Raw genomic sequence first — 11,922 nt, forward strand, 5'->3', positions numbered from 1 at the left:
TTTTAGCACATTTGAAAGGGACCAGGTGGGAGAGGTTTACATGTGTGTTTCTAAACTAGCCCAATGGGACGCGGTGGCTCAGGGGCTAAGACGCTGAGCTTGTCGATCAGAAAGGTCGGCAGTTCGAATCCCTAGCGCTCGCATAACGGAGTGAGCTCCCGTGACTCGTCCCAGCTTCCGCCAACCGAGCAGTTCGAAAGCAGGTGAAAAATGCGAGTAGAAAAATAGGGACCACCTTTGGTGGGAAGGGAACAGCGTTCCGTGTGCCTTTCGGCGTTGAGTCATGCCGGCCACACGACCACAGAGACGTTTTCGGACAGCGCTGGCTCTTCTGCTTTGAAATGGAGATGAGCATCGCCCCCTAGAGTCAGGAACGGCTAGCACAGATGTGCAAGGGGAACCTTTAATTTTAAACTAGCCAGCCATCTAGGGTAGTGTTTCGTAACCTCTGTAACTTTAAGCTTGGCCAGGTTTTAATTCCCAGAATCCCCCCAGGCGGCACGTGGGAAGAGTGACGTCTAATAAATAAAATACACATTTTCCTTCCTTCCTTCCGTAGCTAAAACTTGGGAAAGAAGAGAAACTGTTCAGGAAAAAGGTAATTTCTTCATCTGTATGGATTTCTCCCGCCCTCCCCCCTTTCCTCCCCCAATCTTCCCTAGGGGTCAGCAGTGATTATACAAGAAGTCCTCAACTTGCAACAGTGACTGTGATGGCACTGAAAAACGTGACTTCTTAATGTTTTTCACACAACCGCTCCAGCATCCTTAGAGTCACGTGATTAAAATTCGGGCTCTTGCCAAGGTTGTGATGTCCCAGGGTCACGTGATCCTATTTTGTGAACCCTGTGGCGGGCCAATGGGGAAACCAGATCCAACGAACAACCGTGTTACTAACTGGACGCCCGCAGTGATTCACTTAACAACTGTGGCAAGGAAGGTGATCAAATGGGCCGAAACTCACTTAACAAATGTTTCGCTCAGCAACAGAACTTGTTGGGCTCGATTGTGGCCGATAGCCGAGGGCTATCTGCGTCCCTCTTGACTTGACGCCTCTTCACCCATCGTGGGTATAGGCGACTTCCATGGAAATTTGACGCCACTGTTACAGCGATCCATGGAAGCTGTTTCGGCTGGATATACCCAAGGGGACGCCAATCCCAAGGGTCGACAGAGCCCGATTGGTGGGAACGGGGGGCACCACGTGAAGGCCGGGTTGTCGTTTGATAGTTGAGAGGGTTTGCAATAAGCGTTGCAATGTATATTTTGCGCATCAACTTGGGAACTTTGAGAGGGGTGGACTTCAACTCCCAGAATTCCCCAACCCTCCAGCGGTGGTTTAGCGCCAGTGGTGGGACTCATTTACCTTCCTTACCGCTTTGCTCATAAGCACCTCCTCCTGTGCATGTGCATTAGGTCAGGGTAGGTGGGTGGGCGGAGCTTCCCGCAGTTTCCGCTACCAGTTTGTCCGTACCAGGGCGAACCGGCTGAATCTCACTTCGTTGATGGATTCTCTCCTTTGATATCGGGGTCTCTTCCTCCTTTCTAGAGGCGCTCGTGGAAGACCCCGGATGACCGGGTGGCTGCCCTCAAGCCCCTGCGGCGCTTCAAGCAAGAAGGGGGAGAGGTCTTCCCGGAGGAAGCTCCGAAAACCAAGGAGAGCGACCAGTCGCGTTCGAGCTCGCCCACCGCGGGGCCGAGTTCGGAAGGCGCCGAGTCCCGGGAGAAAAAGAAATTCAAGATCCGCCGGAAAGCCCGCCTGCCCAACAAAGAGCTGAGCAAGGAGCTGAGCAAGGAGCTCAACCAGGAGATCCAGAAGACCGAGAACAGCCTGGCCAACGAGGACCACCAGCCCATCAAATCGGAGCCGGAGAGTGAGAACGAGGAGGCCAAGCACCACCTGGGCCCGGAGCAGCTGCACCCGCTCACCAAGGGCTTCAACGGGACGCCGCAGGAACTCCGCCACCCGTTCATCTCCAACCTCCGCGGCAGCACCCCCAGGGCCATCGCCCGCCCCCCTCCTTCCCTCTCGCCCCCCAAGTGCATGCAGATGGAGCGGCACGTGGTGCGGCCGCCCCCCATCAGCCCCCCGCCCGACTCGCTCCTGCTGGACGATGGGGCGGCCCACGTGATGCAGAGGGAGGTGTGGATGGCTGTCTTCGGCTACCTCCGGCCCAGGGAACTCTGCGTCTGTATGAGGGTCTGTCGGACCTGGAATCGGTGGTAAGGAATAGGGGAGGCCTCTATTAGGAACCGGGGTGGGTGGGTGGGATTGAACTGGGAGGATTGGGAGTCCCTTACTGGGAAGATCAGAATACCCCTTAGGAACTGGAGGGCAGGACCCTGATCAGGATTAAGAGAGGGGGGAATTCATTAGGGCTTGGAAAATATGGGCATTATTCTTTTTTGGGGGGGCTTTTACAGGAGTTTATTGCAATATAAAACACAAAGATGAGATAAAGATGAGAAAGGAAAGGGGGAAAGAGTCTAAAATAAAAAGAAAGAGAAGATTCTTTTCGTTGCCGTAGAATACAAGGTTGCGGTTGCAACCTCAAAATTCAGACGCTTGGCAACTGGCATGAACTTATGACGGTTGCAGTGTGTTTCCCGCGATCCCGTTTTGCGACCTCCTGACAAGCCAAGTCGAGGGGGAAGCCGGATTCCCTCAACAATCGGGTTACTAACTTTTATCAGCAGCGATTCACTTAGCAACGTAGGCAAGGGAAGTCGTAAAGCGGGGCAAGACCCCACTCTGTAAACGTCTCGCTCCACAGCAGGAACGTTGGGCTCTGTTGAGGTCATCGTAATCCTAGGAACACCTTGTATTTCTTTCTGAGATGCGGTCCAGAGCTCTTCTCTGCTCTCCTCCAGGTGCTGTGATAAACGGCTGTGGACCAAAATAGACCTCAACCATTGCAAATCCATCACTCCCCTAATGCTGAGCGGTATCATCCGAAGGCAGCCGGTCACACTGGATCTGAGCTGGACAAACATCTCGAAAAAGCAGCTGAGCTGGTTGATCACCCGGCTTCCAGGTAGCCCCCCCTTAGCAATTCCTGTCAACCCAGAAACCATCCACCCACCCACCCCGGGCACCTTCAAGGCTGCCGCAGCGGAGATACCTCGAGCTGTGGGAACAGCAGTGGGGGGAGGCAAAGATAGCTGGGGAGAAATGTAGCCAAAACAAAATTCTTTCCTCTTGAGAACCAAGGACATTCCCACCAGGTGCCAAGGAGGTGGGATGCCAGGGTTCCAAATAGCATCCAAAAGTAAATCAAGAGTCCGAGGCAAAGCATTCCTCAAAATTCCAATTTTATTAGTTTTCCCCACCCACTTGAAAGTTCAAGATCTTGCACCCCACCACCACACCCACAAGTCCACCCCATAGTCCAATCTCCCAGTGCCATGCTGGCAGTTTCAACCCATCCAATTCCCGTCAGACACAGAGGTTCAAAGACAAAGGACGACCTTGGCTTTCTAGAAAGAATGTTGTTATGGCTACGTCTCATCTCACTCCGTACAATCCCCCCTCCCGTTTTCCCACCGTAGAAAATGCATATAGTAGAATAATGGAAAGTGTGGCAGGCCTGACATGGGATCTGTGACCAAGTGACCCTTGGACTGTGACCTGATTGGACCATGTGATGGATTTCCAGCCCTCTCTAATAGCAATAGCAATAGCAGTTAGACTTATATACCGCTTCATAGGGCTTTCAGCCCTCTCTAAGCGGTTTACAGAGTCAGCATATCGCCCCCAACAACAATCCGGGTCCTCATTTTACCCACCTCGGAAGGATGGAAGGCTGAGTCAACCCTGAGCCGGTGAGATTTGAACAGCCGAACTGCAGAACTGCAGTCAGCTGAAGTAGCCTGCAGTGCTGCATTTAACCACTGCGCCACCTCGGCTCTTTCTAAGCGGTTTACAGAGTCAGCCTCTTGTCCCCAACAATCTGGGTCCTCATTTTACCCACCTCGGAAGGACGGAAAGCTGAGTCAACCTTGAGCCAGTCAGGATCGAACTGCTGGCAGTTGGCAGAGTTAGTCTGCAATACTGCATTCTAAGAGGGAGGGAGGGAGGAAGGAAGGGCAATAGCACTTAAGACTTATATACTGCTTCATGATTGATGTGAGTTTGGGATTGCCTTTTTATCGGGGTGTGCACAGGTATCGGCCAGGGTACCTACCTAGAGACTTGTGAGTAGATTGAAAGCACCCAATGCTCAAAGTCACAGTTTAGTAACACACTAAAAGCTTGGATTGTCATGGTGGTGTTTCTCTTCTCCAGTGGCCACATTCACATTATAGAATAGAACAGAACAGAATAGAGGAAGAAGGAAGGAGAATAACCATCACCAACCAATATAGCAATAGTACTTACACTTATATACCGCTTCGCAGTGCTTTTACAGCCCTCTCTAAGCGGTTTACAGAGTCAGTGTCGGGTGCTGCTTCATTTAATAATCGGGAAAGAAACCACTCAACTCCATTTGTTAGAAATTAAGTGTACTTTTACTAATTACAAACGAATAGTAGCGAAGCTAAGCTGAATCTGGTTAATTAGGCGCGAAAGCAAAGAATATCATGTATAATTCAATCCCCTCCCCTTGGCACCCCCAGTCCATAGTCCAATTATAATTCACCCAACTGTCAGGTGGGAGATATCTTCAAAAAACATCACCAGGGTGGAATGCTGGACAGTTAACCTTGGCGGGAAACTCCCTTCCTCCACATGCGCAATGAGATGGTCAGGCCAGCGTCTAGAATCTTCCTCCAGCACATAATGATTCCCCTCCCAAATACCATGCCCCCTCCCTCCCTGTTTCAATGGCAGCCGAAGCAGTAGCAAAGCAGAGGCTGACAGTCAGCCTCTTGCCCCCAACAATCTGGGTCCTCATTTGACCCACCTTGGAAGGCTGAGTCAACCTTGAGCCTGGTGAGATTCGAACTGCCAAATTGCAGGCAGCCGACAGTCGGCAGAAGTAGCCTGCAGTACCGCACTCTGACCACTGCGCCACCATGACTCAATAAATCCGTACTTTGAAGAATATGCCTTCTTCCTTGGGAGTCTTCCTTGGGTGTCTTTAACGGCAGTGGGAAAGAGAGAGGAAGGAGAAGGATTGTCTTGAAGTTAATGGCCACTTTTGAAGGTTGCATCCTTCCCTCCCACTAGCTCTCCGGGATCTGCTTTTGGCCGGATGTTCGTGGATCGCCGTGTCCGCACTCTGCAGCTCCAGTTGCCCCCTTCTTCGAACGCTGGACAGCCAGTGGGTGGAAGGCCTGAAGGATGCCCAAATGCGGGACCTCCTGTCGCCCCCAACTGACAACCGGCCAGGTTCGTATCCCCAATTTTGGACTCCGGCAACAAGACTTGGGTATCTGTCTTCAGGAGAGAACCCAGAGAATAAAGCTACCAGGTTTCTCATATTTGTGTGTGTGTCTCATCATGGCCTCAAGAATGGGGCAAAGGTTATAGTTTTAGTTTTTTTCTTTAAAACTAAGATATGTTAAGTATATTGATATGGAAGCATAAATACCATCAACATAGAATGGAGTTTGCTCAGAAGCGGAAATACACCAATGAGAGGAAGAGTGGGAAACAGAGGAGAGAAGAAAGATAGGAAGAGAGGGATAGGAGAGAGGGTAAGGGGGGAAGATGAGGAGGATAAGGAGGAGTGGAATGAAGAGAGAGGAGAAGGAGAAAGGAAGGGGGAGTAGAGTAGGAGAGGAAGATGGAGGGAAGATAGGAAGTAAGAGAGAGGTAGAAGAAAGAGGTGTATGGAGAGCAGAAGAGCTAATAATGGGTTTTTTATCTTTCTGGGCGTTGATGACAAGAGGAACTGATGTAATTACTACTTAATACAATAGGATAAGGGCTATGGAATAGTATGCATGTGATTGTATGTTATGAAAGTGGAAAATAAAAAAAGCATATTTTAGAAGGAGAAAAAAAAGAATGGGGCAGAGGATAAAATAATGGGAATGTGCTGAAATGAGCAAATTGACATTTGAAATTAGAGAACAAGAAGATAAACAATTTTATAAGAAATGGGATTTATTTTATCAACGGTTAGACAAACAAAATTAGGGAAATGAAATATGATTGAGAATTTTACAATACAAGGACAATGGAATGACATAGAATATAAAGATGTACTATTATTGGATGGATTTAGGAGGATGCGATGGATTTATTAAAATATAAATTAATTCAAAATTTAGACTATCTCGTATAAAATGAAGGAATAATAGTTATAGCCAAATAAATGATTAACAATAATAATGTATACATACATACATACATACATACATACATACATACATACATATATTAGATTGATAATATGAGATTCTATATAAATTGTGAGGACTGTGGAGGTGATGCACAAAAGCTTTGTAACCAATCGACATGCTGGAGGTAACTGGAAGACGTTTTTTTATGTTTTTATGTGTTGTTTGAGTAAGTTTTAAAAATAAAAATTCTTATAATAAAAAAAAGAATGGGGCAGAGGAAATGAGTAGAGTAGAATCGTGGGTATGGCATGATTGATTCTCTCTCTCTCTCTATATATATATCTCCATTATCTATCTATCTATCTATCTATCTATCTATCTATCTATCTATCTATCTATCTATCTATCTATCTATATCTATATCATCTATATCTATATATCATCTATATATATATATATCATCTATCTCTATATCTTTCTATCTTATATCTATATCATCTATATCTATATCTATATATCATCTATATCTATATCATCTATCTATATCATCTATCTATATATCATCTCTATATCTATCTATCTATCTTATATCTATATCATCTATATCTATCTATATCTATATCTATATCATCTATCTATATATCATCTATATCATATATATATCATATCTATCTATCTATCTATCTATCTATCTATCTATCTATCTATCTATCTATCTATCTATCTATGTATGTATGTATGTATGTATGTATATAAATTATCCTATTCAGAAGTTGGGCTACAAGTTAAAAAAGAATGGGCTAGCACAGCGGTTTTCAGAATTGGCCATTTTAAGAGGAGTGGGCTCATGGGGAATTCTGGGAATTGAAGTCCACCCCTCTTAAAACGGCCCATTTTGAAAAACATGGGACGAACTACCCACCTATATGGAACGATGGGTAGGTTGTTCACCCAACCCTCTTTTTAACTTGTCTTCTCTTGCGTGATATTTTCACGGGAAGGATATTTCATTGTGACAATCTCTGAGCAGCCTAGGAGCTTGAGAGGTCTGGCGTGGCTTTACCTGTTGAATCACGGCCTCTGCAGATGAAATAATAAGCAAGGGTTTCGCTTAACTCGCGCAGGCCAGATCGACAACCGAAGCAAGCTACGGAACATCACCGATCTCCGCCTGTCCGGCTTGGATATCACGGATGCTTCCCTGCGTCTGATCATCCGGCATATGCCTCTCCTGTCCAAGCTTAATCTCAGCTTCTGTAATCACGTCACGGACCAGTCCATCAACTTGTTAACGGCGGTGGGCACCACCACGCGGGACTCGCTAACCGAGGTTATTTTGAGAGGTAGGAGCAATTCAACATGTAGTCTCCTTGGAAAAGATTTCTGCATCTCTTAGTTTGAGTCCCTCTTCTTTTGGGGCAACCTCTGAGATATCGGAAGACTCCTATCGTGTCTCCCCTAGTCCTTCTTTTCATTAAACTAGACATACCCAGTTCCTGCAACCGTTCTTCATATATTTTAGCCTCCAGTTCCCTAATCCTCTTTGTTGCTCTTCTCTGCACTCTTTCCAGAGTCTCCACATCTTTCTACATCATGGCAACTAAAACTGGATGTGATATTCCAAGTGTGGCCTTCCCAAGGCTTTGTAAAGTGGTATCAACCCTTCACGTGATCTTGATTCTGTCCCTCTGTTTATGCAGCCTGGAACTGTGTTGGCTTTTTTGGCAGCTGCTGCACACGGCTGGCTCCTATTTAAGTGGTTGTCCACTAGGACTCCAAGATCCCTCTCACAGTTACTACTATTGATCTGTACTGTACTTGTGCATTTCGTTTTTCTCGTCAAAATGTAGAACCTTACTCTTTCCACCATTGAATTTCATTTTGTTAGATAGCGCCCAATGTTCAAGTTTGTCAAAATCCTTCTGTATCTTGAGCCTGTCCTCTGGAGTGTTGGCTATTCCTGCCAGCTTGGTGTCATCTGCACATTTGATGAGTTCCCCCATTTATCCCCTCATCCAGATCATTGATGAAGATGTTGAAGAGTCCTGGGCCTAAAACAGAGCCTTGGATTACTCCACTGCATACCTCCCTCCATGTGGATGCAGGACTACACGTTGAGTGCGGTTGGTCAGACAGTTACGAATCCATCTGGTGGTGATGCTGTCCAACCCACATTCTTCTACTTTATCTAGTAGTAGGTTATGGTCTACCTTATCAAATGCCTTACTGGAGTCCAAGTAAACTATATCGACAGCAGGTGGCCCACTAAAATCTTGATTTTAGTGGTCCACCTACCATCTAAAACAGCCCCAAAGAAAAATATTTGTCTAAGTGCTATTTCCCTTCCCTGTCAGAATGCAGTATTGCAGGCTAATTCTGCCGACTGCCAGCAGTTTGACCCTGAGGATGGCTCTGTAAAAGCACTTAAGAGAGGGATGTAAACACTGTGAAGCCATATATAAATCTAAGTGCTATTGCCCTTCCTTCCCTGTTAGAATGCAGTATTGCAGGTTAATTCTGCCGACTGCCAGCAGTTCGAACCTGACAGGCTCAAGGTTGACCGCCTTTTATCCTTCCATAAAACGAGGAACTAAATTGTTGGGAGCAAGAGGCTGGCTCTGTAAAAGCGCTTAAGAGAGGGCTGTAAAAGTACTAGGAAGCGGTATATAAGCCTCGCTGCTATTGCTAACCCTCCCTCCGTTCCGCTTGCAGACTGCAACAAGGTGACCGACCAGTGCCTGTCGTACTTCAAGCGCTGCGGGAGCATCTGCCACATCGACCTCCGCTTCTGCAAGCAGGTCAGCAGGGAAGGCTGCGAACAGTTCATCGCCGAGATGTCGGTCAGCGTCCAGTTTAGCCAAACGGAAGAGAAACTTCTGAAGAAGCTGAGTTAGTATTTGCAAAGACAGTGTTGTAAATGGAGGCGAAGGAAGCAGGGGGCGGGGTGGAAGGACCAAAGGAAGATGCTTTTTTTTCTTCCGGACACGCGGCGTAGATGTCGAGGATGGACCGGACCGCGTGGGAATGCCGCCAGGTTAGCAATTTGGTGCTCTGGAGGACGGTTTGCTTCCTGGGGTTTCCGTGTGCCGGGAAAGAGACGGATACGCCCACTCGGAACTGCGGCCGGAGTTGCCTGGACGAAGACTTTTTTTTTGCAAGCCTCCGAAACCTTCGTTCCGCGCTGCTGAAGGTGGGCTCCTCCCCTGTGTTTTTCCGCCTACGGGAACTCTGGTTTGGAGGGGGGGGTGTTGTTTATTTTCTTCCCGTTACATCTTGACCTGATGCAAAACTATTTTTGTACAAATTCCCTTTTAAAAAGTTATTTATGCAAAGTTCTCAAATGCATCTCCGGCGTTTTGACTTGGGTTTCGCATTGCCAAATGTTTCCGAGGTGTCCTGGGGGGGCGGGAGGGGTAGGTTGGGGTGGAGGGAAGGAGAGCAGAATTCGGAAGAGACACGACCGATCAGATGGATGTATTTTCCCCCCGTTTTGAAGGGGCGGAGGGGAAAAATCATGGAATACTTTTACGGGAGGGTTGGGAAGGTAGCGTGTTTTGTATACCGTTTTGTATATTCGAGCAACAGAGTGAAGGCATGTGGTGGAAATAAGACAAAAAGGTGTACAGGATGAAAGTGTCGTTAAAATTCTCCCCGTATAAAGCCCACCTTCTCCTTAATTTGGAAAAGTGTTCAGTTACAGCCAGTTTTCTGGAAAAGCATTAAGCTATGGGGCTTTCAAACCCCATCTTCAAGTTAAGGAGAAAACCCATGGTTATAATTTATCTTGGTTGACTATTTTTTTAAGGGGTGGGTGGGAATTCAGTATACAGTAACATAAAGTGCCATTGTTGTGAAAGTGGTTGATTTCCTTCCTCACGTGCTTTGACCTCTATTCAAATTTGTATAAATGATTGTACAAAAAAACAGAGGCTAGCTTGTATTATACATGTTGAACCTTTGTAAGATTTCCTGGAAAAGCCCCCGGTGGCTTCAACCTCCCCACCCCCAAAGTTGTTTTCCAAGAGCAAACTTGGACGTTAAAAAGAGATTTCAGCGTTCAGTTATTTCTCCGTTAACGGCATTTTGTGATCCAGAGGAATCCAGTTGCTTTGTCCCTTTGTTGGGGGGGGGGGGGAGAAAGTAAAAACTTTTAATAGAAAAACCAACCTTGGCTTACCTGGTGGTGTGTTTTCCCTTTACAAGGGAAACGGCGGTGAAAACAACATCTGTAACTCACAAAACGTGAGCCTGGCCCGCCTATAGGTTTCATACGGGAAATTAAGCGCCTTCCACTCCGCGTCGCTTCTTCATCCAGGCTTTTTCTCGCGGCTGGGGGAGGGGGGGGAAGCGGGAGGGGGCAGAGAAACGCAGACGGAAGCCAATTGATGAAACGTTTATTAAGCCAGCCGTTAACTCAAGATTGTGATGGATAGGCTACATTCCCGATTATGCGTGTACCCTGAACGACGACTCGGTATTCTACACCGTCTCCTGGTTAGAGACATTTTCAAAAAAAAAAATCAACCCCAAAGCCGCCACATCTTCCTGCTCCCTTCTGAAAAACTGTCAGCTTTAAGATACAAACAGTGTTACCCTTTGTATCCAAAGTTCCGCCGCTCTCCAATTTTCACAGCCTTTCGAACAAAGTCTGAAATTCACAATAAGCCCCCCCCACAAAACGACTCTTGCTTTCCCTACGTGCCGTGCAGATTCTGTGTGGCCCGGTGCAAATTTCACTCGTCCCAGCTATTTGCAAATCTTGTACAAACCGCCGGGGAGCGACTGCAATATGTGTCACTGGGCAGGAAAGGAAAGATGGTGGCAGAACAGATAATCTTTTAAGGACACACACACCCCATCTCCCCCCCCCCCCAAAGCAGGAGGGCTAAACAAGCAAGATTGCAATTGGTTGCTCTTGGACCTGGCTTTAAAAAAATAAATTCCTCAGGTCTGCCGTTGGATTGCCTTTTGCTGCTCCCTTCCATCAACTGAACGTGGACACTTCTGCGGACTTTGGGAATTTGAGGGCTGGCTGGGTGCAGAGGGGAGGGGAGCTACAGCAGAGGGGTCGGCTCCTGCAGACCCCTTCCCCACGGAGGTCACTTTGGCTCCCCCATTAAGGAACCAGAAGGAAGCACGGCCCGGTTGCTGGCTGCTCCTTTGAGCGGGCCAATTTCTCCTGGAGAGAGAGGGGGAAGCCAGAGGGGCAGTTGGTGCGTGAGTGGGGAGGGGCTCTACCAGTTGATGAAGGGGGTGGGGTTGAGAAGACAATGGGAAGACTTGGCTTTGGGAACAAGGCCGATGGCCGTGGGCTTCTCTCTCTCGGGTCACCAAGAGCCTAACATGGAACTGAACCCACCGGGCCGGATGTTGCCACCGGAGCGATTGCTCTGATAAAGAGTCCGTGGCATGAAATCCGTTGCTTGTGGTCAGATCCCGGTGACCAGGAGACTCTGTGGCCTCCACCCACTGCAGGCAGGATCTACTGGATCTACTAGATCAGTCCACCCCCAGCAACTGATGGACCCGGTTTCAGAAGAGGGTTGGAATCGTTCTTGTCGGTAGGCAGTCCATCCAAAGCTTCCTCTATCGAGGAGGCACCTATCCTGTGGGGCACCCCTCTTTCCCTCCCCACCCCAAGACCCAGCGGTGCCAGCAGGTCGGGGGGGGGAGGGGATGTCCCAGGGAATTA

The 11,922-nt window shown here is 47.8% G+C and overlaps 1 protein-coding gene across 4 annotated transcripts in view; it reads left to right on the top strand.

Annotated features, from left to right (window-relative positions):
• KDM2B (lysine demethylase 2B) overlaps positions 1 to 9,571 on the top strand; it is a 22,292-nt gene extending 12,721 nt beyond the window's left edge. For all 4 annotated transcript variants that reach the window (XM_032229050.1, XM_032229051.1, XM_032229049.1 and 1 more), the window contains exons 6-11: positions 560 to 598; positions 1,549 to 2,222; positions 2,871 to 3,034; positions 5,170 to 5,331; positions 7,355 to 7,573; positions 8,943 to 9,571. In XM_032229050.1, coding sequence (XP_032084941.1) covers positions 560 to 598; positions 1,549 to 2,222; positions 2,871 to 3,034; positions 5,170 to 5,331; positions 7,355 to 7,573; positions 8,943 to 9,124 — 1,440 coding nt within the window. In that variant the 3' untranslated portion in view covers positions 9,125 to 9,571. The remainder of the gene's footprint in view (positions 1 to 559; positions 599 to 1,548; positions 2,223 to 2,870; positions 3,035 to 5,169; positions 5,332 to 7,354; positions 7,574 to 8,942) is intronic.
• Positions 9,572 to 11,922: the final 2,351 nt, after the last annotated feature.

This window comes from Thamnophis elegans, chromosome 13 (assembly GCF_009769535.1).
Source record: "Thamnophis elegans isolate rThaEle1 chromosome 13, rThaEle1.pri, whole genome shotgun sequence".
In the NCBI taxonomy this organism is placed as follows: domain Eukaryota; kingdom Metazoa; phylum Chordata; class Lepidosauria; order Squamata; family Colubridae; genus Thamnophis; species Thamnophis elegans.